We start from the raw sequence: 27,887 nt of genomic DNA on the forward strand, positions 1-27,887 counted from the left end.
ACGGGACAGAATATACAGTCGGTACGGTATTCAGACGCCCTTAGATTTTTCACTCTTTGTTATATTGCAGCCATTTGCTAAAATCATTTAACTTCATTTTTTCATTAATATACACACAGCACCCCATATTGACAGAAAAAAACAGAATTGTTGAAATTTTTGCAGATTTATTAAAAAACAAAAACTGAAATGTCACACAGCCATAAGTATTCAGACCCTTTGCTCATTATTTAGGAGAAGCACGCTTCTGAGCCAAGAGTCTTTTTGGGAATGATGCAGGTTTTTCACACCTGGATTTGGAGATCCTCTGCCATTCCTCCTTGCAGATCCTCTCTAGTTCTTTCAGGTTGGATGGTGAATGTCGGTGCACAGCCATTTTCAGGTCTCTCCAGAGATGCTCAATTGGGTTTAGGTCAGGCCTCTGGCCTAGCCATTCAAGAACAGTCACAGAGTTGTTCTGAAGCCACTCCTTCGTTATTTTAGCTGTGTTCCTAGGGTCATTGTCTTGTTGGAAGGTGAACCTTCGGCCCAGTCTGAGGTCCTGGACACTCTGGAGAAGGTTTTCGTCCAGGATATCCCTGTACTTAGCAGCTGCTGACAGACAAGAAGCCAAATGTGTCCAGATTGCATAAACTTGGGTCTGTATGGTAAACGTGCAAATGAGACAAGGTGAAACTGGATTCCAGGTGTGACCAGGAACGTTTTGTAGGGTATGATTAAAAAAAAGCCCGGCATATTTCGTCTATCATCCATTCGAAGACCTCCTCAATTCCACCGACACGCCTTCCCATGAGGAAGCAGAGTCTGGGTTCTCTGAGGTGGGCTCTTCTAACTCTGGGGTTAAGGTCACCGAGGTGGTTAAAAAGCTCCTTGGTGGCAAGGCCCCGGAGGTGGATGAGATTCGCCCGGAGTTCCTAAAGGATCTGGATGTCGCGGGGATTGAACCCGGGGTCCTCAGAACTGTGAGGCTGACGCCCTAACCAGTCGTCCACCGTGCCGCCTAAGTGGATATAATAAAACGAAATATCAGGCATGTCAAACTCGCAGCCCTGGGGCCACATCTGGCCCGCCACATTATTTTATGAGGACGGCTCCAACTACTGGAGACAAATTCCTTGTGTGTTTTGGACATACTTGGCAAATAAAGATGATTCTGATTCTGATATATGTGCCCTGCAATTGGTTGGTGACCAGTTCAGGGTGTACCCCGCCTCTCGCCCGAAGCTAATACAGGCGCCAGCACACCCGTGACCCGAGTGAGAATAAGCGCTTCAGAAAATGGATGGATGAATGGATGTTTGCTTGTTCTTTGATGGCTGTTGTCTCTGTGAGGCTGACAGCTCCTATTAAATATGCCATGCTTGGCTAAATATACTCGTGTAAATATACACTAATTGTGTCTTTTATCTAGGGAAATCCAGCGGGACGCATGCATTATATGTGTGGGCCTATTAATTCGAAAATATAACACATTATCCCCGTAAGATTACCACTATAGTGTTGTCGTTTTTCTTTTTCTTTTTTTCTTTGTGGCCCTAATATTCATTCGTAGCGACACGGTTTGTTTAGGTTTTCTTTTTTTCATGGACGTGCACGCGCCCATGCGATGACGTCACTCGACTTGCGGAAGTACCCGAGGATCATAAACGCATTCGTGTTCTTCGGCAAACGCAGAAAGGCCAAAGACGGTACGTGGTGAATGAAATATCAGATACGAAAAGTCTTCTACTGTACGAACGCTTTGTCGCGGTTGTGTTGATAGAAGAAGACGACGGCGCACACTCGAAACATCTATCGTACGTCCTCTCAACCTTTACTAGTTCAAGCTAGCAAAATGAGTCTGTTGCTGAGTTAATGTCAGGGATAAATACGGACCATAACAATTCTAACAATAAAGTGTAACTCGTTCTATTATGCATGAGAGATGACAGCAACGCTTTCGCAGTCAGTCGATTGACGCTCGGTTACTTATGAGTGTACTACCAAAGTACAGCTACAGCTTTCACATCCCGTTTAGGTCGAGGGATCTGAGTGGGTCAAATCCGGCCTCCTCTGTGTGTTGTTTGCCGGTTGTCCAGCAAACAACACACAGAGAACGAATCCTTTTAGTAAACGAACTGAACCGAATCAGTTTATGCAATGATTCGTTCTTTTATCTTGGCCGCCACCCGCCCCCGTCAGGTAAGCGAGTCGGCTGGGAGCGGAAACGGAAGTGCTGAAGCGTTCTGTCACTCACTTCTGAAACTTCGGTGAATTACCAATAAGCATCCAGCGTCAGGCAGCGCCGTGCAACCGGGTGAGGGTCTTGAGTGAACTGAGTGATTTGTTCAGTGAACTGGGGCCTCATGTACAAAAGGTGCGTACGCACAAAAACGTGGCGTCCGTTCCTTTTCACGGCAAAGTTCAGATGTATCAAGAGTGACGCGATCGTGGAAATGTCCGGTGCCTCACTCCAACTGCATGGTATGCACGTTTCTGCAGCTTTTGGTGCTTTGACACTTAGAGGTGATGCTGGGAAACTGTTCTCATAAATCTGCACACCAGACACACATGAACAATTAGTACTGATGAACACAATTCATGCCCGGCAACATTTGATTTCAACAATGCATTTGAGGCAAGGACTCAGAATTCATTTGTTAATCAGTGTATTTAATGCCATCCATCCATCCATCCATTTTCTGAGCCGCTTCTCCTCACTCGGGTCGCGGGCATGCTGGAGCCAATCCCAGCTGTCATCGGGCAGGAGGCGGGGTACACCCTGAACTGGTTGCCAGCCAATCGCATGGCACATACAAACAAACAACCAGTCGCGCTCACAGTCACACCTACGGGCAATTTAGAGTCTCCAATGAATGCATGTTTTTGGGGTGTGGGAGGAAACCGGAGTGCCCGGAGAAAACCACGCAGGCACGGGAGAACATGCAAACTCCACACAGGCGGGGCCGGGGATTGAACCCGAGTCCTCAGAACTGTGAGGCTGACGCTCTAACCAGTCGTCCACCGTGCCGCCTGTATTTAATGAACCACTGATATTTGTGAGGATACCTATTAATTGATCAAGGCGATCATTTATGCCGCCTATTGCCCACACAATCGCGAATCGTGACTCCAGCACATGCACTGAAAAAAAGTCCTTTGAATTTACTTCATTTGAACATGTACATCGGTTGCACATGATTAAAATATGTTTACATTGACAATCTACCCCTCTTCTTAAAAAAAACATGATTTTTTTTTGTCAGTGTGCGTGTCCTCCCCTGTGTATTAAAATAATAAATGGAGTAATCAAAAAGGAGTCAAAGTTTTTGATATCCTCTTTGATATGCTGATTGTCTTCTATTTGAATTCAAAAGATTTATTACAAATACAACATTTACGCATGAACCTTTATCTCACAGGGATGAGTGTAGGTTACTGTATGAACACATTTGTTATGAGTTCTAAAAAATACATGATATTAACCTTGTGGGGTGATCATAGTCAGCCACGTCCTCCCATCACCCCTGAGAGATCAGCGTCACTCATGAGCGCAGCGATTCTCGGGGTGAGGCCATCCGCGTATGCCATTATGCCATCTTCCGCCTTTTGTTGGCCACACTTTGGCGGTGGGCAGCTGTCCTCCGCTTCACATCCACCTTAATGTCCGACCACTTCTTTTTTAGTTCAGCGTGTGCGTGCGCTATTCTGTCTCCACAGCTTTGACAGCCGCACAGGCGCTGTCCCATTAACTCCTTTTTCGCGTGTTGTTAACGCCGGAGGACAGCATGCCAAAGAGGATTTCCTTGCGTGTCTCGATTTCATTGAGCAAATTCACATTCAGAAAAATTATTTTTCTTTTTTACCTTGCTCATTTTCCTTTTTTTCTGATCATGCAGAGATCGGCATCTCAGGTGCAGGGCTCATTTAAGTATGATTTGCATATTCAAATGTGGGCGTGGAGAGGAAGGAGTCGGCTACTCCAACATGTGTGCTCATTTCCACGTACGAAGGAAATGTGCTTGGATTCATGAGTACGCAGAGTTTCATACATCTGAATATTTTTGTGCGTACGCCATGTTTTAGGAGGAAATCTTTGTACATGAGGCTCCTGGTGTACTGAGGAACTGAAGAGTGATTCGTTCGTGGAACTTATCGTTCGCGAGCCATTAGACACGAGTGATTCGTTCTTGAAACTTCTTCGTTTGTACTACGCGGTGAACATACTCGAGTGATTTTAACCACAAGTCCTGACGTCCTCGCGGGGATAGCTTTCACGAGCAGCCGTTTCTTCAAGCTAATGGCTAATGTTGCATCAGTCAAGCGCATGAAAACAAGCACACACATTTAAAATAAATGGAAATTAAGAATAAATGTTTTCATGTTCACATACATATAATTCTCTCTGTGTCTCTAATGCAAGTATAAAAGCTTTTTATTTCACAATATTAATAATAACAACACATTAAACTTCTATAGCGCTTTTCAAGACACTCAAAGCCGCTTTCCACAAATCAGATGACAATAACAGTAAGGTGAATGAGCAGGAAGCCCGGCTGGCGGGGACTTGTGTCAGCGATGCTGTCCACCGCGGTGGAATGGAGAAAAATCACGCCGGCTGGCGAGAGCTTAGCTGGACGTCAGGGGACGCGGAAGAATGGTCGGTAGCTGAGCTCGCTGCACGTATGTTCATGAGTCACAACCGAAGCCGGGTGTTCAAGAGCTTGCTGTGCGTGAGATAGGTAGGTGATCATTTAGCCGAAGGTTTTGTGTTTTTTGTTTGTTGTTGTTTTTTTTTTTTTAAATCTCCCCACCTTTCCTAGTTTACAATACATGACAACAACAACGCATAGCAGAGCTAGTAGTCACAACATAACATGTTACTAGACTTTACACCGATTTTATCGGCCTTATCGATATCGGCCGATACTTACCATTTTATGCTAATCGGCTTCAATGTCATAATTCGCCGACATCATTGATCGGCTCCGCAAAAGACCTTTACTACGCGTCGCCGCGTGCACAGTATATTTGAATCTAAAAGCTAGTTTATTTTTAGCCTTGTCGCATGTCTTTTGACATAGTATTGGAAATATCTGACGGCCAATAAAGTTATTAAGAAAAAAACAAAAACATGTCTGCGGTGTGGAAGAGACAATTGCACTTTGTCAGACTACTGCAATATAATCTTGTATTCTGATACCACCGCATCGAGTTTTTTTCCAATCACTGGGCTTCATCGTGTCAACGGAAACTCGACCGGATACACTCGTTAACATGGCGACGACAACAATAGTTGATCGCGCCGTGTGTTTGTAAGAACAAAATGGGGGAAAACGTGTGTTAGTGGTCACCGGTGCTCAGGACAGGAGAGGACGTTTGTTTAAGGCTTGCTTGAGGAATGTTCACGTACTTTGAATACGATACGGCTCACAAGCAGGCAATAAAATGTTATGTAGCCTCGCAAGATAGCGATAGCACGAACGGTTGGACGTAAACATGCCGCCGTTCTGTCGAATCTTGCTCTAATGTTTTGCTGTGGGTGAAGTAATTTAATTAAAAAAGTAATTTAATTACAGTAAGTTAGCACCCATTGTTTCTGTCATGTAATGTTGGTTTGACCTGAGTGTTAGGAATACACAATCTGACTTGAGCAGAGGTTTCCAACCTTTATGGAGCCAAGGAACATATTTACAATTGAAAAATCTCACGCCACACCAACAAACAAAAATGTCACAAAAAGTTTCCTCACTGGCATAAATATAGGAACATCCATCCATCCATTTTCTGAGCCGCTTCTCCTCACTAGGGTCGCGGGGGTGCTGGAGCCTATCCCAGCTGTCATCGGGCAGGAGGCGGGGTACACCCTGAACTGGTTGCCAGCCAATCGCAGGGCACATAGAAACAAACAACCATTCGCACTCACAGTCATGCCTACGGGCAATTTAGAGTCTCCAATTAATGCATGTTTTTGGGATGTGGGAGGAAACCGGAGTGCCCGGAGAAAACCCACGCAGGCACGGGCAGAACATGCAAACTCCACACAGGCGGGGCCGGGGATTGAACCCGGGTCCTCAGAACTGTGAGGCTGACGCTCTAACCGGTCGCCCACCGTGCCGCAATACAGGAACAAAGACACATTATTTATTGTAAATCGAATTTTTTGAGAAATTAAGTACACGAGTATGTACAGTAAATGAATATGTCATTTAAATAGACACATTCCTCCATGTGATCGGGTCGGTGATTGGCCCCAAAAATCCTGATTGTGTAAAGCCAAATAACGACATAACATTAAAGCATGTGAGGGTTGTCTAAAACTATCCATTTTCAACACCGCTTATCCTGGTTAAGGTCACGGGGCGCTGGAGCCTATCCCAGCTGACTTGGGGTGAAAGGCAGACGACACCCTAAACTGATCTCCAGTCAGTCGCAGGGCACATATAGACACAGACAACCATTCGCACTCACATTTATACCGTCACTGAGTGGGAACTGAACCCACGCTACCTGTACAAAGTCAGGCGAGTGTACCACTACACCATCAGTGACTTGTCTAAAACTAATAGAAGTAATATTTGATATGTAGATTAAACATAAATTTTCCAACATTAGATACAGAATTGTTAAAATAGTTATTTGCAACTGTTTTATCACGTCAAATGGTTTATATGTGGACGTTTTCACTTGACTTCCTGCTTTAAGCATGTAGCCTTTTATTTTGAAGGGTACCTACCGTAACTCAGCATTTTTTCACGAAAAGTAACTTCACACGACACCGGTGAATTTTTAAATCAAAATTAATGGACCCAAATGCTGTAAAATGTTCCTTTACCTACCCACCGATGAGACACAAGGTTAGTGTTTGGGATACTGTGAGACAATGTTTTTGTGAATTTTGTCCCAATTCATTGTGATGTAAAGTTGCAAGTTTGACCTTAGGTGAAGTTTTAGCTCAATGTTAATCAGAATCATCTTCATTTTGCCAAGTATGTCCAAAAACACACAAGGAATTTGTCTCCGGTAGTTGGAGCCACTCCAGTACGACAACAGACAGTCAATTGACAGAGAATACTTTTGAGACATAAAGACATTGAGAAAAACACTGAGCAATAAAAGGTTGCTAGTAATCTCTTCTATCAGCTTCAAAATGGTTTGCTTTTCTTCCATAAACAGCGCTCTGGTCTTCATGTTTGCTTAACAGCAAATGCAGTTTTCACAGGTGAAACCCAAAGCCAAAAACAAGCATCTAATGTTTAAGCAATCAATCAAAAAGGCAACACCTGAGCAACTCTTTTGTGTGTATATATATATATAAATATGTATCCGGATTTTTGGGACCGATCACCGAGTTTTAAAAACTAATCACCGGACCCGCCTGTGTGGAGTTTGCATGTTCTCCCTGTGCCTGCGTGGGTTTTCTCCGGGCACTCCGGTTTCCTCCCACATCCCAAAAACATGCATGCTAGGTTAATTGACAACTCTAAATTGCCCGTAGGTGCGATTGGCACTCTCGAACACCAACTGCCATCATGTCTTCCCTCACGACATCCATCAACCTTCTCTTTGGTCTTCTTCTAGCTCTCTTGCCTGGCAGCTCCATCTTCATCATCCTTCTACCATTATACTCACTATTTATCCTCTGGACGTGTCTAAACCATTGAAGTCTGCTCTCTCTAACTTTGTCTCCAAAACATCAAACCTTGGCTGTCCCTCTGTTGAGCTCATTTCTAATTTTATCCAACCTGCTCACTCCGAGAGCGAACCTCAACATCTTCATTTCCGCCACCTCCAACTCTGCTTCCTGTTGTCTCTTCAGTGCCACTGTCTCTAATCCGTACATCATGGCTGGCCTCACCACTGTTTTATAAACTTTGCCCTTCATCCTAGCAGAGACTCTTCTGTCACATAACACACCTGACACCTTCCTCCACCCGTTCCAACCTGCTTGGACCCGTTTCTTCACTTCCTGACCACACTCACCATTGCTCTGGACGGTTAACCCCAAGTATTTAAAGTCCTCCACCCTTGTTATCTCTTCTCTCTGTAGCCTCACTCTTCCCCTACCACCTCTCTCATTCATGCACATATATTCTGTTTTACTTCGGCTCATCTTCATTCTTCTTCTTTCCAGTGCATGCCTCCATCTTTCTAACTGTTCCTCCAGCTGCTCCCTGCTTTCACTGCAGATCACGTCATCTGCAAACATCATGGTCCACGGGGATTCCAGTCTAACATCATCTGTCAGCCTATCCATCACCACTGCAAATAGGAAGGGGCTCAGGGCTGATCCCTGTTGCAGTCCCACCTCCACCCTAAATTCATCTGTAAAAAATCCTGATCGTGTAAAGCCTAATATTTATTACTATGTCAAAAGACATGTGACAAGGCTAAAAATAAACTAGCTTTTGGATTCAAATATACTGTACTCGATGGCAACGCGGAGTAAATGTCTTTTGCGGAGTCATTGATCGGATGGCGAATTATGACATTAAAGCGGATACCGATCAAGCCGATCAGATTGATGTAAAGTCTAATATATATATATGTAAAAGTATGTACAGTGGGGCAAAAAAGTATTGCGTCAGCCACCAAGTGTGCAAGTTCTTCCACTTAAAAAGATGAGAGACCTGTAATTTTCATCAGAAGTATACCTCACCCGTGAGAGAGAAAATGAGAAAAAAAATCCAGAAAATCTGATTTTTTTAAGAATTTATTAGCAAATTATGGTGGAAAGTAAGTATTTGGTCAATAACAAAACTTCATCTCATTACTTTGTTATATTACTTTTGTTGGCAATGACATTGGTCAAATGTTTTCTGTAAGTCTTAACAAGGTTTTCACACACTGTTCTTGGTATTTTGGCCCATTCCTCCATGCAGATCTCCTCTAGAGCAGTGATGTTTTGGGGCTGTTGCTGGGCAACACAGACTTTCAAGTCTCTCCAAAGATTTTCTATGGGGTTGAGATCTGGAGACTGGCTAGGCCACTCCAGGATCTTGAAATGCTTCTTACGAAGCCACTCCTTCATTGCCCGGGCGGAGTTTTTGGGATCATTGTCATGCTGAAAGACCCAGCCACGTTTCATCTTCAATGCTCTTGCTGATGGAAGGAGGTTTTCACTCAAAATCTCACGATACACGGCCCCATTCATTCTTTCCTTTACACGGATCAGTCATCCTGGTCCCTTTGCAGAAAAACAGTCCCAAAGCATGATGTTTACACCCCTATGCTTCACAGTAGGTATGGTGTTCTTTGGATGCAACTCTGCATTCTTTTTTCTCCAAACACGACAAGTTGAGTTTTTACCAAAAAGTTCTATTTTGGTTTCATTTGACCATATGACATTCTCCCAATCCTCTTCTGGATCATCCAAATGCTCTCTAGCAAACTTCAGACGGGCCTGGACATGTACTGGCTTAAGCAGGGGGACACATCTGGCACTGCAGGATTTGAGTCCCTGGCGGTGTAGTGTGTTACTGATGGTAGCCTTTGTTACTTTGGTCCCAGCTCTCTGCAGGTCATTCACTCGGTCCCCCCGTGTGGTTCTGAGATTTTTGCTCACCATTCTTGTGATCATTTTGAGCCCACGGGGTAAGATCTTACGTGGAGCCCCAGATCGAGGGAGATCATTAGTGGTCTTGTATGTCTTCCATTTTCTAATAATGGCGCCCACATTTGATTTCTTGACACCAAGCTGCTTACCTATTGCAGATTCAGTCTTCCCAGCCTGTTGCACGTCTACAATTGTATTTCTGGTGTCCTTTTACAGCTATTTGGTCTTGGCCATCGTGGAATTTGGAGTGTGACTGTTTGAGGTTGTGGACAGGTGTCTATTATAGTGATAACGAGTTCCAACAGGTGCCTATACAGGCAACACAGGGGTGGGCAAACTTCGGCCCGTGGGCCACATCCGCCCCGTTGATCATTTCAATCCGGCCCGCCAAAGATTGGTACAGAATCGCCCAAATCATATCAAAATTATGACTACATTTATTTGACCTTGTCCTGTAATGCCCAGTGGTTTCACCAGGTTGTGCTGTAATGCCCAGTGGTTCCACCAGGTAGCGCAGCAGGTACAGTGATACATTGACTTGACTTTGGCTGTTCTGTTTTTATTTTTCTGCTGCTCTGAACCCTTATTCAACCTTGAGTAAACCAAAGAAAAGAAAAGTCGACAGTCTAATTTGTTCAGAAACCATTGCGGTTTTAGAGGAATATAATGCTGATTATGCTAACAGCCAATCAACGCAGGAACTGATGGCTACGGCTCAGCGGTTAAAATCAAGCTTGCAGGCTCAGCAAAACACAGCAAAACACCTTTATCTGACTGCCATCCAAGATTGTCACACAAGACCCTGAAACAGCGCCACGGGAGCTGCAGATGGAACTGATTGATCTCCAATGTGATACTGTCTTAAAAGAGATGTTAAATTCTCAAACTAGATGAGTTTTATGCTTCATTAAGCACAGACAAATTTCCATAAATCCGGAAGATGGCGCCGAGGATGCTGGTGGTGTTTGACGCTATGCATATGTGTGAACAGACTTTTAGTGTGATGAACACCAGCAAAACATCCTACAGATCCTGACTGAGTGATGAACACCTCAGATGTGTTCTGAGAATTGCCACAGCAAAACTAACACCAGACCTTGATGCACTGGCAAAAAAAGGTGATCAACAAAACAACACTGTTCCCATTAAAAGTATTAACACTACAATGCCTTTTTTGTTTGTTTGTTTATTTTTTATATGTAAGCATCTGGTCCTGGCTTGGCCAGCCTGTCAAATTTGAAAAGTCAATATGGCCCCTGAGCCAAAAAGTTTGCCCACCCCTGAGGTAATGAATGGAGGATAGAGGAGCCTCTGAAAGAAGTTACAGGTCTGTGAGAGCCAGAAATCTTACTTATTTGTAGGTGACCAAATACTTATTTTCCACCATAATTTGCTAATAAATTCTTGAAAAATCAGAAATTGTAATTTTGTGGTTTTATTTTTCTCATTTTGTCTCTCATAGGTGAGGTATACCTATGATGAAAATTACAGGCCTCTCTCATATATTAAGTGGGAGAACTTGCACAATTGGTGACTGACTAACTGCTTTTTTGCCCACTAAATATAATATAATGTATGTGCGTTTATGTATATGTGTGCATATACAGTTGTGCTCATAAGTTTACATACATGGCAGAATTTAGGATTTCTTGGCCATTTTTCAAAGAATATGAATGATAACACAAAAACCTTTCTTTCACTCAAGGTTAGTGCTTGGGTGAAGCCATTTATTATCCAACAACCATGTTTACTCTTTTTAAATCATAATGACAACAGAAAGCACACAAATGACCCTGATCAAATGTTTACATACCCCAGTTTTAATACTTTGTATTTCCCACTTTCACATCAATGTCAGCTTGGAGTCTTTTGTGGTAGTTGTGGATGAGGCTCTTTATTTTCTCTCATGGTAAAGCTGCCCATTCTTCTTGGGAAAATGACTCCAGTTCCTGTAAATTCTTTGGGTGTTTTATATGAACTGCACGCTTGAGATCTCCCCAGAGTGGCTCAATGATATTGAGGTCAGGAGACTGAGATGGCCACTCCAGAACCTTCACTTTATTCTGCTGTAGCCAATGACAAGTCGACTTGGCTTTGTGTTTTGGATCATTATCATGTTGGAATATCCAAGTCCTGTAATTTCTCGTGTATAATGCGCATTGTTTACCCCCAAAAATGGTCAAAAGTCAATAGTGCGCATTATACATAGGTATAGTAGAAAATGACAAAAATACTTTCACATTTATAAATGTATGCCACCATCTAACGTTGGACAACTGGTTAGATCGTCTGTCTCACAGTTCTGAGGACCAGGGTTCAATCCCCAGCCCCGCCTGTGTGGAGTTTGCATGTTCTCCCCGTGCCTGTGTGGGTTTTCTACGGGCACTCCGGTTTCCTCCCACATCCCAAAAACACGCATGGTAGGTTGATTGAAGACTCTAGATTGACAAATGGTTGTTTGTTTATATATGCCCTGCGATTGGCTGGCAACCAGTTCAGGGTGTACCCTGCCTCCTACCCTATGACAGCTGGGATAGGCTCCAGCACTCCCGCAACCCTTGTGAGGATAAGCGGCTCAGAAAATGGATGGATGGATGGATGCCGCCATCTAGAGGTTATGAAAAATCTGTACACGTTCATTCCACTATGCCACCGCCCCCTAGAGGTTATGAAAAAGTTGTACACTTTCATTCTAGTATGCCACCTAGAGGTTATGAAAAAGGTGTAGCCTACACTTTCATTCCAATATGACAGGGGTACATATGACTGCATATATGTACAATTGTGCTCATAAGTTTACATACCCAGGAATAATTTGTGAAATTTTATTTTGTTTTGTTTATTAAATACGACTGATCACTGAACATCAACCATCATTAATTTATTTATGGTTATGTTTTGTTTAATGATAATGCTTTTCTGAAATGCTTGACAGTTTAATTTAAATCCCATTAAAATAAAATTAAATGTCTTTCGCCCGGTCCTTCACATTTTCTTAAAAGAACTGTACACATCTCACAAATTCTGCCTGGGTAATCAAACATATGAGCACAACTGTGTGTTTTCTCATTTATTAAATAAAAGTAGGGCTGTGAATTTCAAAATTAGAGCAAGTAAATAAAAATAAAGAATTCAGAATAATTCTTTGAAAAAAACTAACAAAATACGGTTAATACTTCATGTTTGATCATATGGGTAGAAGCAAAATCATGCATTGTAAAAATGCATTATACTTAGGTCGAAGGGTTTTTCAGAATTTTGAGGTCAACTTTGAGGGTGCGCATTATACAGGAGAAATTACGGTATGTCCCATGCGCAACCTCTGGGCTGATGAGTGCAAATTTTCCTCTAGTATTTTTTGATAACATGCTGTATTCATCTTGCAATCAGTTTTCCCGTGGCTTTGCAGCTCACACATCCCCAAAACATCAGCGATCCACCTCCATGTTTCATAGTAGGAATGGTGTGCCTTTCATCCATAGGCCTTGTTGACTCCTCTCCAAATGTTTATGGTTGTGGCCAAAATTTTTATTTTGGTCTCATCACTCCAAATGATTTTGTTCCATAAGCTTTGAGGCTTGTCTCTGTGCTGTTTGGCATATTGTAAGCGTGATTATTTTTTTATTTTTTCATGGCATTGGTGTAGTAATGGCTTTCTTCTGGTGACTCGACCCTGCAGCCCACTTTTCTTCAAGCCTCATTATTGTGCATCTTGAAACATCCTCACCACTTTTTTTCAGAGTCCTGGATTTCAGCTGAAGTCATCTGTGGGTTTTTCTTTGCATCTTGAACAATTTTCTTGGCTCATTGTGGCAAAAATCTTTGGTGGTCGACCTGATTGTGGTTTGGCTTCAATATAATCTATAATTTTCTAATTCTTAGAGTTTGAACAATGCTGATCGGCATTCTCAGTTCTTTGGATATTTTCTTATATCCCTTTCCTGTTTTATACAGTTCAGTTACCTTATCCTGGAGATCTTTTGCTTTCCCCATGACTCAGAATCCAGAGATGTCAGTGCAAGGGTCTGTCAGGAGCCCAGAAACTCAATGAATCTTTATACACACACTTATTACAAGTACACAGGTCACAGGTGTGGATGGTTACGTTTAGTAGCCATTCAAACCCATTTGTGTCAACGTGTGCATGTTATCAGGCGAAAATCTCAAGGGTATGTAAACTTTTGATCAGGGTCATTTGTGTCGTTTCTGTTGTAATTATTATTTAAAAAGAGTGAACATGGTTGTTTGATAATAAATGGATTCACCCAAGCACTAACCGTAAGTGAAAGAAAGGTTTTTGTGATATGCTTCATACTCTCTGAAAAATGGCCAAGAAATCATTAATTCTGCCAGGATATGTAAACTTATGAGCACAACTGTATATGTATGTATGTATATGTATGTATATATATATATATATATATATATATATATATATGTATTTGTATGTATATATATGTATATGTATGTATGTATATATATATATATATATATGTATATGTATGTATATATATGTATATGTATGTATGTATATATATATATATATATATATATATGTGTATGTATATATATATATATATATATGTATATATATATATATACATACACACATATATATATATATATATATATATATATATATATGTATATGTATGTATATATATATATATATATATGTATATGTATATATATATATATATATATATATATATATATATATATATATATATATATGTATATATATATATGTATGTATGTATGTATGTATGTATGTATATATATATATATATATGTATATGTATATTTTTTTTTTTTTGTCTGGAAGTGCTGCTACAATATTTGTTTGAGAGGACAGAGTATTTTACCATGGTCTATATGGTACCATTTACCATGGTGAATACTTGATTCTGATTGGCTTAGAAAATTCCATTTAATTAGTTCCTTTCAAACTACATAGCATTGTTCCAAATTAAAGGGTGGTGTCCTTAGCCATTAGTTTGTATGAGCCAACATAGTGACCAGTCAGTCAGTCAGATATTTTGACAAGTGAGGTCATCTGAGGACAGAAATTTAAAGGGACACTGTAGGAATTACTCCCATCTAACGTTGAAATTGTGTATTGCAGCCAAACGAATTGTGCACCCTATCGCCTCAGTTTATCCCTTTAAAACAATAAGGAGTGATTTAATCATTAACTTTATTTGGTGATTACAACACCTTTGATGACTGGGATGCTGCTGTGGAATTGAGGGGGAAAATGAAGAGACAGAAGCGGCACAGAGAGCTATCTCCGTAGGATTTAAATCAACTCGCAGATGAGAATGATAAAATAAATGTGAGGTAAACAACAAAATTGGCAATTAAAACGCCGACATATTTTCCTGCACAAAAACTGACAAATACGAACTGAACACTTCACTGTCGTAATTTTTAATGATACCCTGCGACAGTTTTCTGCCGCCTCCAGTCAACGAAGACCAACAGAGAGTACAGCGTTGCCAGCCTGAGCACTTGCATCAACCGTCACATATAATTATACAGAATATATATGTAATAATAACTGATTTTATTGTCATACCTATGTTTTGTATTTAACATTGTCAAACTAGAAAGTAGTCGCTGGAGTACTGAATAGTGTTCACATTTCCTTAGAAAGTTATGGGATTGGAATGACTTCATAGGCAATGCAAGGGAAAATATTTTTTTTTTAGTAAAACTTGCTATTTTGACTACAAATCATATGAAATTATGAATTAGTAGTTTTATTAATTATTTTCATTGGCAAGTAGGGTTGGTCATCGTTTGACTGAGCAATTCCAGTTCCTTATTTCGATTCCGCTTCCAAACGATTATCGATTCCGATTCTTTTAGGGGGCTGGGTCAAAAGGTTTGCATGGTTTAAATAAAGGGTTTCCAAATTATGAACATCCGTTTTCTTAGCAACCCGCAGCACCGACTAAAATTAACATTTGACTCGAGGTTCTTTATAAACAGTATCGATATCAAACTTTGAGCTAAAAGGCAATGCGTGTGGAACTAACCCAATTGACTTAATATTCATTAATTAATGTTTCAGCTAAATGTTAAATGTAGCATTGTTAAAATAGTTATTTGGGACTGTTTGTATGTGCAAGTTTTAACTTGACTTCCTGTTTTAAGCTTGTAGCCTTTTATTTTGAAGGGTACGCATTGGAACATTTTGGCACAAAAAGTAACTTGACACGGGAACGGTGACTTTTTTTGATTTCTTTAATGGATGGAACCAACTGCTATAAAACGCTGATTCCTTTCCTTACCCAGCGATGAGGCACAAGGTTAGTGTTTGCGATACAGTGAGACAACGTTTGTGAATTTACTCCCAATTTATTGTGATGTAAAGTTGCTAGTTTTAGCCCAATGTTACGCTTTTTTTTTTCCATCGGCTCTTACGTTGGTTTGAAGACTAAAATAAGCGTTAAAAAACATCGGTGCAAAAGTGCACCCAACTGTTTACCTTATTAGCTGTCTCAATGTTTGCATAGACATATTTTATTGTTTCACTCACCCAGTTGACTGAGCTTCACTGAAGCTCCACGCGGTGTAGGCTGAGGCTCTGAGTGGGTCAGACGCTATACATCGTGAAAGCCCCCTTTGCACAATATAATCTTATTCCAAGTGTTGCACTGAGGCGACTGGTCATTCATTTGAACAAAGTTAGCTGCCGCCGTTGGGCACAAGCACGTCGCCGTGCGCGTTCTTCTTCGTTGGTTTACGCCGCTGCTTCTTCGCTGCTGTAGGACGAGGCATCGAAACTGGGAAACAAATTTTTAAAATTTGAACGGTTCCGGGAGAACTGGAACGTTAGTCCCGGTTCCAATCGGTTCTCCATGCCCAACCCTATTGGCAAGTGACCATGGTATAAACTTTGAGGTGTACAATTATCAGGGATTGATAGACTTTGCGGAGGCAACTGTTCTCTGCTGCACGTCGGTTCACGTTTCCATCTTGTTCATGAATCCCTGATAACTGCACACCTCGTCGGCCGTCTTGTATGATCGTTGGCATAACTCACAATGGTTACATGTAAATTTTCAGATGACTGGATCATAAATTCCAAATATAAAGAGTCAGAGTGGTTGGCTAAGGATCTGAAATGGATAAAGAAAGCTAAATACAGACTTTGTGTGAAATCGTTTCACATTGCCAACATGAGGGAGGCAACAGTTGTGAGTCATACGCACGGGAAAAAGCGTCTTGTCAGCTGGTTTTAGTCTTTACTTGCATGACCTACATTACGTAGCTATAATTTTCTGGAAATTATTTGGCAACATAATCGCATTTGAAGAATCGGAATGATACACATCTATTTACTCAAATGTCACAAATTATTTGCATGTTTTGCTGAGAAGTCTAGAAATTAGGGTCTGGTAAAATTGTCGAAGTTTGAAATCACAAATGTGTAGGAACCCTGGAAGTCCGAGGTGTCTGTCCGAGGCCCTGCTGGTCACGATAGGTCCTCTGTAGCTGACTTGTGCTACATGACACGCTGATTGAATGGAAGATAGCAGGAGAGAGACCAGGCCTCTCACAGCAGACTTCAGCAGCCAGACCATCAGCGTAGTGCAAGGTTTGGCATGTTTGTGAAATAACCTGTGTTAATAGAAATAGAGCAGTAATATGAATAATTATTGTTTTGTGTTCCAGGTCATGGCCCCAGGTTGTCAAAGATCAACCTGATTACCTTGTTGAGTTTATGGTTGGAGCTGTTCCCTCAGGAGCAACCCGAAGAGGACGATAATCAGGTTAGTTGAATAAATATCAGCTTTCACATTTCATTAAATAAGCTGCTGTGTTCCAGATCCGCAGCGTGGGTCTCGTAGTGGTTCGGGACAGTAAGGTGGTGGGCCTCCACTGCAGTGGACACGAACTCCACGCTGGCCAAGCAGCCATCATCCAACATGCTGCCCGCCTGGCCGACTGTCAGCTGTACTTCTCTCGGCGACCATGCGCCACCTGCCTGAAGATGATCATCAATGGTGTGAAGCGCTGTCATGAGATTGAGTAATTCATCAGGTGTCTTTAGCGGTGTCTTCAGGTTATTGATCATTCTGTGATTTGTTGACATCGATTTAATGGATTGGTTTCAGCTGGAGTGAGTCAGATCTCCTTCTGGCCCGGAGATCCCGAGTTCAGCATGCTGAGCTCCGACCCCCATGCTCATACTGGCCACATCACCGAGGAGGCTGCGCTGGACGCTCTGGCTACGGAGAAGCTGAAGTCCAACAGCAGTTCGCACATCTGCTTGCTGCTGCAGCCTCTGGCTGCCGGCATGGTGCAGTTTGTGGGTGAGACGTCCAGAGAGTGTGATTTCATGGGGATGGCGACAGATGACAACCCCGGCCTGAATACAGAGGAACTCTTCTACAGGTGTTTTCATTTGTTGCTGCAGTCCAATACAGATAGTCAAGAATAATGAGTGATTATGTTTTTTTGTAGAGAACAGGAGAAACACCTTGAAGATTTCTCCAAACGCTTCCTAATTGAGGACTCCCGTCAGCACCGAGAGATTTTGACCCAAATGCATCTGGAGAACTTCTGCGTGGAGCCCTACTTTTCCAACCTCAGACACAATATGAGGGAGGTGGTGAAAGTTCTGGCTGCTGTGGCGGCCGGGGTGCCAGAGCAACACTATGGATTTCACCGGTTAGTAACCGCTCTGTAAACCCCACCTGCTATTTTTTTTTTTTTTTTTTTTTCATGAACTTTGATGATGTCACCCTTCCAACAGGGAAACGTTGGCCCCTGATACATTACTCACTGGCTCATCGCCTTGCCCTTATCACGAGGGAGTGTCCCAAGAAATCGCCCGTCATTGCATCATCCAAGCCAGGCTACTTGCCTACAGAACAGGTCTGCTGAGAGCAGCTGCAGCTTAAAGGAGGCATATTATGCATTTTTTCCCACATCTTAAAACAGTTCACAGGTATCTAAAAACATGTCTGTGACATGCTTTTGTAAAAATACCACAAGGATAAAAACAATTTAGCACATTATTTCTTGTCTCGCTTTAATTAGCCTTTTCTGAGGTGCCGCCTATGTCTCATGAAAGTGAGCGACTTTTATACAAACTGCCTTGCAGTGGGTCTCGCTCAGACACATTTCCAGAAATAGTAACAAAAGATTTTCTTAGTTGTTTAATTTCATACTTGATGTCGGCACTTCTGAACCAACTATATGTTTATTAGGGCGCGACTGACCAATCGGCTGGCCAATGTAATATTAGCCCTTTTTTTTTTTTTTTTTTTTTTTTCATTTTGAATTTTTTTTAAACAAACATAAGATATAGATAATGACATTCAAACTAAGATGAAAACATTTTCCAAAAATCTGCCCGCACATTTTTTTTTACTGATTACAAAGTACTGTAAAACAGTCCAGTGTTGTGTATCTTTATTGTTGTAAGGTACATAAAAATAAGTTATTTTATTCATTACATATTCTTTTTAAATTAATCCGCCGATTAATCAGTTATTGGAATTTTATTCTGGCGATTATCGGAATCGGCCTCAATAAATCCATATCTGTCTGGCCTTATGTTTCCAAACTAAAGTACATTCTTTTAACCAGTCTAAGTGTCAGTGTTTGCAGGCCTGTAACCATCTTCTCGTCATTTCAGAGGACCCTAAAGTGGGTGTTGGTGCTGTTATCTGGGCCAACAAACAGTTGGTAAATAATTTCTTGTCTTTTCTTCTTGTTTGGCCTTTGCTAAAGAATTACTTTGTTCAGAAGTAAAAAAAAAAAAAAGTGTCCCTCTCGTCCTAGACTGGCCTTAAGGGACCGGGTCATCTGTCCCTGGTGGGTTGTGGATACAACGCTTACCCAGCAGGCTCACAGTACGCAGAGTACCCGCTCATGGACACCAAACAGGAGGACCGAAAGCGGCGCAAGTACCGATACATCGTCCATGCCGAGCAGAATGCTCTCACCTTCAGGTATCGACCATGTGGTGTTAATGCAGCGCCGCTCGACAGCAGTTTGACGGGTCTAATGTTTCCAGGACTCGTGATATCAACCCAGAGGAAGCTGCCATGCTGTTTGTGACAAAATGTCCATGTGACGAGTGCGTCCCTCTGATTAGAGGTGCTGGCATCACGCACATTTACACCACCGACCACGACCGGGACAAGAATAAAGGAGACATTTCCTACCTCCGATTCAGCAACTTGAAGGAAATCCAAAAGTTCATAGTGAGCAAACTGATCCATTTTCTCCCTTTATTTTAATCATGTCCCAGTAGGTCCAGAAGCTAACCACAGCTATAAAGAAAAAGAAAAGGTTGCCAGAGAGGAAAAGTAAAGGAAATACCACATTTGGGGGTACTCAGAATTCCTCCAACAGTTCAAAAACATGTATTTACCATAACATTAAGCCACTACTTTCCCCTCAGCTTTGACCCCTGTGGCGTAAACCCCAAAAGTTTAATGGGATTAAAATTAAACTGTCAATTATTTCACTAAGCATTATCACTAAACAAAGCATAACCATAAAGAAATTGATCGTTGTTGTTCCGTCATCAGTCATATTTGTTTAAAATAAATAAATAAATAAATACTTTCACAAATTCTGCCAGGGTATATAAACTTATGAGCACAACTGTACATATATGCAGTCATACTTACCCCTGTCATGTTGGAATGAAAGAGTAGGCTACACCTTTTTCATAACCTCTAGGTGGCGGTGGCATATTAGCAAGAAAGTGTACAACTTTTTCATAACCTCCAGATGGCAGCATAGATTTATAAAATGTGAGGGTTTTTTTTCATCTTCCCCTATGCCTATGTATAATGCGCACTGTTGACTTGACAATTATTTTTGGGGAAACAATGTGCATTATACACGAGAAACTACAGTATGTCTGTTCAGTTTTACTGTGAACTTCAACTGGAGTGTCAATAAACGACTTTAAGCAAGCAACATTCACTCTTACTCCATGCTACTATGTGAGGACCTTAGCAACCTGTTGTGGTCACGTGGGCTCTGCATGCCATCCGGGCGCTGCTGGATAGAAGTGCTGGAGCGGAGCATGGAATGGACTGCTTGTATAAGAGTTGTAAAATTTGAGCTTTTGGAACCCGTCTGATCTGAGCCGATACTCTTTTGCTTACATCGGACCGATTTCTGATCTCAAAGATCAGATAGGGACACCCCTTGTTCCTACACAAGTATGGAAAGTATGTAAAAGTATACAATTTGATTTCATAAATTTCCAGGTCTGGAAAAGTATGGAAAATGGAATTCATCTTTCCAAGACTGTTACAACAGCTCTATTTTCTAAAAAAAAAAAAACGTAGTTATATATATATATATATATATATATATATATGGATTGATCCGTGTGTTTTTTTTAAATGAAGCTATGTTTGTGTGACAACACAGTATTATACCAGGGTCTCGGTGAAAACATGATTCTGATTGGCTCAGAAAATTTCACCGGTGTACATTATCAGCTGATAATGTACAGCCTTCAAACGTCTCTAGTAGTTTCTGTAAAAAAAAATCATTACATTGTTCCAAAGTAATGCGCAGCACCCTTAGCCTTACCGGTACTCTGAGGACATAAATTATTGACTTTATTTGGTGATTACAACATCTTTGATGACAGAGATGCTGCTGAGGAATTGAGGGGGGAAATGAAGAGACAGAAGCGGCACAAAGAAATAAATGTGAGGAAAACAACAAAATAGGGAATTAAAATGCTGACAAATACGAACTGAGCACTTCACTGTTGATATTTTGAATGATACCCTACAATAGTTTTCTGCCGCCGTCCAGTTAACGAAGACTGACAGAGTACAGCGTTGCCAGCCTGAGAGTTTGCATCAAACGTCACATATAAATATACAAAATACAGTGAGGCAAAAAAGGATTGTCAGCCACCAATTGTGCAAGTTCTCCCACTTAAAAAGATGAGAGAAGCCTGTAATTTTTATCATTGCTATACATCACCTATGAGAGAAAAATGAGGGGGGGGGGGGATCCATAAAGTCACATTGTCTGATTTTTAAAGAATGTAATTGCAAATAATGGTGGAAAATAAGTTGTTAGTCAATAATAAAAGTTAATCTCAATATTTTGTGATATAACCTTTGTTGGCAATGACAGAGGTCAAACATTTGCTGTAAGTCTTCACAAGGTTTTCACACACTGTTGCTGGTATTTTGGCCCATTCCTCCATGCAGATCTCCTCGAGAGCAGTGATGTTTTGGGGCTGTCGCTGGGCAACACAGACTTTCAACTCCCTCCAAAGATTTTCTATGGGGTTAAGATCTGGAGACTGGCTAGGCCACTCCAGGACCTTGAAATGCTTCTTATGAAGCCACTCCTTCATTGCCTGGGCGGTGTGTTTGGGATCAATGTCATGCTGAAAAACCCAGCCAAGTTCAATGCCCTTGCTGATGGAAGGAGGTTTTCACACAAACTATCACGATACATGGCCCCATTCATTCTTTCCTTTAGTCGTCCTGGTCCCTTTGCAGAAAAACTGCCCCAAAACATAATGTTTCCACCCCCATGCTTCACTCAGCATTATTTATCCTCCAACACGACAAGTTGAGTTTTTACCAAAAAGTTCCATTTTGTTTTCCTCTGACCATATGACATTCTCCCAATCCTCTTCTGGATCATCCAAATGCTCTCTAGCAAACTTCAGATAGGCCTGGACATGTACTGGCTTAAGCAGGGGGACACATCTGGCACTGCAGGATTTGATTCCCTGGCGGCGTAGTGTGCTACTGATGGTAGCCTTTGTTACTTTGGTCCCAGCTCTCTGCAGGTCATTCACTAGGTCCCCCTGTGTGGTTTTGGGATTTTTGCTCACTCTTCTTGTGATCATTTTGACCCCACGGGGTGAAATCTTGCATGGAGCCCCAGATCGAGGGAGATTATCAGTGGTCTTGTATGTCTTCCATTTTCTAATTGCTCCCACAATTGATTTCTTCACACCAAACGTATTACCTATTGCAGATTCAGTCTTCCCAGCCTGTTGCAGGTCTACAATTTAGTTTCTGGTGTCCTTTGTCAGATCTTTGGTCTTGGCCATAAAAATCAGACAATGTGATTTTCTGGATTTCTTTTTTCATTTTGTCACTCATAGGTGAGGTGTACCTATGATGAAAATTACAGGCCTCTCTCAACTTTTTAAGTGGGAGAACTTGACTGGCACAATTGACTAAATACTTTTTTGCCCCACTGTATATGTGTAATAATAAAAACAGATTTTATCGTCATACCTGTGTTTTTATTATTTAATTTTTTTATCAAATTAGAAAGTCTTATTTGCTGGAGTACTGAATAGTGTTGACATTCCCTTAGAAAATTATGGGATTGGAATGTCTCTTCATAGGCAAGCCATCAGATGTTGCAAGGGAAAATAAATTGTTTTAGTCCATCCATTTTCAACACCGCTTATCCTGGTTAGGGTTTGCGGGGCACTGGAGCCTAACCAAGCTGACTTTGGGCGAAAGGCGGACTACACCCTGAACTGGTCGCCAGTCAGTCGCAGGGCACATTAGACACGGACAACCATTCGCACTCACATTCACACCGTCACTGAGTGGGAACTGAACCCACGCTGCCCGCACCAAAGTCAGGCGAGTGTACCACTACACCATCAGTGATTGTTTTAGTCAAACTTGCTATTTTGACTACAAAACATATGAAACTGTGAATTGGTAGTTCCATTAATTATTTTCGTATGCAAGTGACTGTGGTATAAGCGGGTTAATGTCCTTCGAGGGTATACAATTATCAGGGATTAATGTGGAGGCAACCGTCTTCCACTCCGCGTTGGTTCATGCCTCCACGTCGTCCATTAATCCCTTATAATTGTACACCTCGTCAGACATTAACCCTGACGTATATGCATAAAATCTTGTATGATCGTTAACGTTATTCATAATGGGTACATGTAAAGTCTCTGACGACCGGCTCATAAATTCCTAATATAAAGACTGGTTGGCTAAAGATCCAAAATGTACAAAGAAAGCTAAATGCAGTCGAAATCGTTTTACATCTTCAACAAGGGGGGGAATTATTTAGTGACATAATGGCATATAACGAATCACACATCTATTTATTCAAATGTCACAAAAGTAATATATATATATATATATATATTGTTTTTTTTTAAATCAAGTCTGTAAAAAGTCTGCTAGTTGAGAGCTAACATACAATAGGAACCGCCAGATGGACTAACAGAAATGATCATCGTCCATCCATTCATCCATTTTCTACCACTTATCCGGGTCGGGTCGCGGGGGCAGTAGCTTTAGCAGGGACACCCAGACTTCCCTCTCACCAGCCACTTCATCCAGCTCTTCCGGGGGGATCCCGAGGCTTTCCCAGGCCAGCCGAAGGACGTAGTCTCTCTAGCGTGTCCTGGGTTGTCCCCGGGGTCTCCTCCCGGTGGGACGTGCCCGGAACGCCTCACCAGGGAGGCATCCGAATCAGATGCCCCAGCCACCTCATCTGGCTCCTCTCAATGCGGAGGAGCAGCGGCTCTACTCTGAGATCCTCCCGGATGACCGAGCTTCTCACCCTATCTCTAAGGGAGAGCCCGGACACCCTGCGGAGGAAACTCATTTCGGCCGCTTGTATCCGGGATCTTGTTCTTTCGGTCACGACCCACAGCTCGTGACCATTGGTGAGGGTGGGGAACGTAGACAAACCGGTAAATCGAGAGCTTCACGTTTCAGCTTAGCTCCTTCTTTACCACAACAGATCGATACAAAGTTCGCATCACTGCAGACGCTGCACCGATCTGCCTGTCGATCTCCCGTTCCAGTCTTCCCTCACTCATGAACAAGACCCCAAGATACTTGAACTCCTCCACTTGGGGCATGATTTCATCCCCGACCCGGAGAGGGCACGCCACCCTTTTCCGACTGAGGACCATGGTCTCAGATTTGGAGGTGCTGATTCTCATCCCAGCCGCTTTACACTCGGCTGTGAACTGCTCCAGTGAGAGTTGGAGTTCATGGCTTGATGAAGCCAACAGAACCACATCATTTGCAAAAAGCAGAGATGCAATACTGAGGCCATTAAACCGGATCCCCTCTACGCCTCGGCTGCGCCAAGAAATTCTGTCCATAAAAGTTAGGAACAGAATCGGTGACAAAGGGCAGCCTTCGCAGAGTCCAACCCTCACCGGGAACGAGTCCGACTTACTGCCGGATATGCGGACCAAACTCTGACTGCGGTCGTACAGGGACCGAACAGCCCGTATCAGGGGGTTCGGTACCCCATACTCCCGAAGCACCCTCCACAGGACTCCCCGAGGGACACGGTCGAACGCCTTCTCCAAGTCCACAAAACACATGTAGACTGGTTGGGCGAACTCCCATGCACCCTCGAGGACCCTGCCGAGGGTGTAGAGCTGGTCCACTGTTCCACGGCCAGGACGAAAACCACATTCTCCTCCTGAATCTGAGATTCGACTTCCCGACGGACCCTCCTCTCCAGCACCCCTGAATAGACCTTACCAGGGAGGCTGAGGAGTGTGATCCCCCTGTAGTTGGAACACACCCTCCGGTCCCCCTTCTTAAAAAGGGGGACCACCACCCCGGTGTGCCAATCCAGAAGCACTGTCCCCGATGTCCACGCGATGTTGCAGAGGCGTGTCAACCGGGACAGCCCCACAACATCCAGAGCCTTTAGGAATCCGGGCGAATCTCATCCACCCCCGGGGCCTGCCACCGAGGAGCTTTTTAACCACCTCGGTGACCTCAAACCCAGAGATAGGAGAGCCCACCTCAGAGAACCCACACTCTGCTTCCTCATGGGAAGGCATGTCGATGGAATTGAGGAGGTCTTCGAAGTATTCGCCAAACCGGCTCACAACGTCCCGATTCGAGGTCAGCAGCGCCCCATCCCCACTATACACAGTGTCGGTGGTGCACTGCTTTCCTCTCCTGAGACGCCGGATGGTGGACCAGAATTTCCTCGAAGCCGTCCGGAAGTCTTTCTCCATGGCCTCACCGAACTCCTCCCATACCCGAGTTTTTGATTCAGCGACCACCAAAGCTGCATTACGCTTGGCCAGCCGGTACCCATCAGCTGCTTCAGGAGTCCCACAGGCCAAAAAGGCCCGATAGGACTCCTTCTTCAGCTTGACGGCATCCCTCACTGTTGGCGTCCACCAACGGGTTTGCGGATTGCCGCCACGACAGCCACCGACCACCTTACGGCCAAAGCTCCGGTCGGCCGCCTCAGCAATGGAGGCGCGGAACACGGTCCACTCGGACTCGATGTCCCCCGCCTCCCCCGGAACATGAGCAAAGTTCTGTCGGAGGTGGGAGTTGAAACTCCTTCTGACAGGGGATTCCGCCAGACGTTCATGATCATCATTATCGTGGTAATTTAAAACTATCAAGCAAGTGTACTTCATCATAAACGCGACATTTAACGCATACAATTAGAACATACACAGTACTCTGCTCTGTGAAAACAATTAGAACTGCTGGAGTTTCTCTTGAGCTTTAGTTTTGTTTGCTGACCCGCTACCTCTTCTTTACATTGATCAACTCCACCTGTGTCACACTACTACCGTCAGGCTGGGGCGTACACACCAGAGGAGGCAGCAGACTCATGTTTGTATATATGTAATATGCATGTTTTAGAAACCAATGCAGTTTATGCGTGAACAGAGACCCCATCTTACAGTATGTTAGGTTCATTGTAGACAAAAGTCTTGAGTCCTGTGCAATTGGCTGGTGATCAGTCCATGGTGTGTCCTACCTCTCGATCAAAGTCAGATGGAAGTCGCCAGCTCACCAATGGCCCTGAACAGGATAATCAGTAGCTTATGGATGACTGGACATCTTTGGAGGACTACTTTCCCATCTTATCAGATCCAAGTTGACATAATGAAACACAGAATTTGGAAAACAACTGAGTGACATGTCTGTCTCCACAGTGGCAAAGGGACCCTGTATCATCATCTTACAACATCACCAGTAAGATGCATCTTGTTAAAAAAAATCAATAAATATGCATTTGACCTGGCTTATGTCTTAACCACATTTTTGCTTTTAGACGGTCACACTGGCAAGCGCAGCAGGGCAGAAGTGCAGGAGAATCCCAGCATCAAGAAGATCTGCAACAGCAGAAATAACAACTTGCCCCCTGTGAGCTGAGTATCTACCCCTGAACCAGCGGCACCACACGTGCACATTGAAACTGAACTCGGAGTGGATTCGCATCTTCTGTGTTTTCATCAGCGGTGACACACGAGAACTGAGCTGACCACATTGATCTCATCATTAAGAACCTTTATAGAGAAGAATTATATTGAAGATAGAAACCCTGATGTGAGTTGTATTAAGTGGTGAATTATTTCACGTGTGTGTCAATATAATTATAATTCTATTTTATGGCAAAGATTATATGGTTGTAATGGGTTGTTTGTTTTTTTAGATAAGAGTTGAGATTTTCATCACCCCCGTTTTATTTGTAATAAATAGGATTTACACAAAAGCTAAACTAGTACCATTGGATGTAACTTGAATCCAAAGATTTCCCAATAAATTTTACTTGGCTGATGATGCTTTAATCAAAATACTTTTGTCTGCATTGATTTACTTTTTTGATGACTTTTGAGAATTACACCACAATAAATCGATATATACAACTTCAACAAACTTACATTATAACACGCCAGGGAGCTTACAGAAAATGGGAAAAATACAAATGAAACAAAAATCAAATAAAAGATAAAATATAACTAAATATATTGTAGACTACAATAATTCTATGATTTTACAGCTTTATGATTCATGCAGTTAAATATTCAATGGAGTTTCTTTTATGCGCATAAATGTACATCTATGGATATAGAATTTTGATAAAGCAATAAGCAGGTTGATTAAATAAAATTGTGAGAAGGCAGTCTTTTCATATTCAATGATACCAAATAACATTCTTCCAAAATAAGAAGTTGCAGGGATAAATATGGTCTATAATGACTTGTGATAATTTACACTACAACTGTTTTGTGCATGGACAACGCCAGAAGAAATGGACCAGTTTCTCTTACCACAAAAACTGCAATTAATATCGATTCCTTTTTATATATGTATATATCTTTGCAGGTAGAAATTGGTTGAATAAAATCTCTATAATTTCGTTGGTGATGAAAAAGGTGGCTGGCGCGGTGGACTACTGGTACATCTGCCTCACAGCTCTGGAGACCGGGGTTCAAATCCAAGCCCCACCCGTGTGGAGTTTGCATGTCCTCCCCGTGCCCGCGTGGGTTTTCTCCGGGCACTCCGGTTTCCTCCCACATCCCAAAAGCATGCGTGGTAGGTTGATTGCAGAC

General features: G+C 42.5%; 1 protein-coding gene across 4 annotated transcripts; it reads left to right on the plus strand.

Annotated features, from left to right (window-relative positions):
- Positions 1 to 1,617: 1,617 nt before the first annotated feature.
- cdadc1 (cytidine and dCMP deaminase domain containing 1) lies at positions 1,618 to 27,147 on the plus strand. 4 transcript variants are annotated; one of them, XM_061692589.1, is made up of 13 exons: positions 1,618 to 1,688; positions 4,498 to 4,721; positions 16,978 to 17,141; positions 17,219 to 17,316; positions 17,373 to 17,550; positions 17,662 to 17,941; positions 18,011 to 18,217; positions 18,303 to 18,424; positions 19,191 to 19,240; positions 19,337 to 19,506; positions 19,572 to 19,761; positions 26,487 to 26,526; positions 26,606 to 27,147. In XM_061692589.1, the coding sequence occupies exons 3-13, from the start codon at positions 17,069 to 17,071 to the stop codon at positions 26,704 to 26,706; spliced, it is 1,509 nt and encodes a 502-aa protein (XP_061548573.1). In that variant the 5' UTR covers positions 1,618 to 1,688; positions 4,498 to 4,721; positions 16,978 to 17,068; the 3' UTR covers positions 26,707 to 27,147. The 4 variants fall into 4 exon arrangements, with proteins under 4 accessions (XP_061548573.1, XP_061548599.1, XP_061548582.1 ...); XM_061692607.1 differs by having other exon boundaries at positions 1,633 to 1,688; positions 4,527 to 4,721; XM_061692598.1 differs by lacking the exon at positions 4,498 to 4,721 and having other exon boundaries at positions 1,624 to 1,688.
- Positions 27,148 to 27,887: the final 740 nt, after the last annotated feature.

This window comes from Phycodurus eques, chromosome 1 (genome assembly GCF_024500275.1).
Source record: "Phycodurus eques isolate BA_2022a chromosome 1, UOR_Pequ_1.1, whole genome shotgun sequence".
NCBI classification, from domain to species: Eukaryota; Metazoa; Chordata; class Actinopteri; order Syngnathiformes; family Syngnathidae; genus Phycodurus; species Phycodurus eques.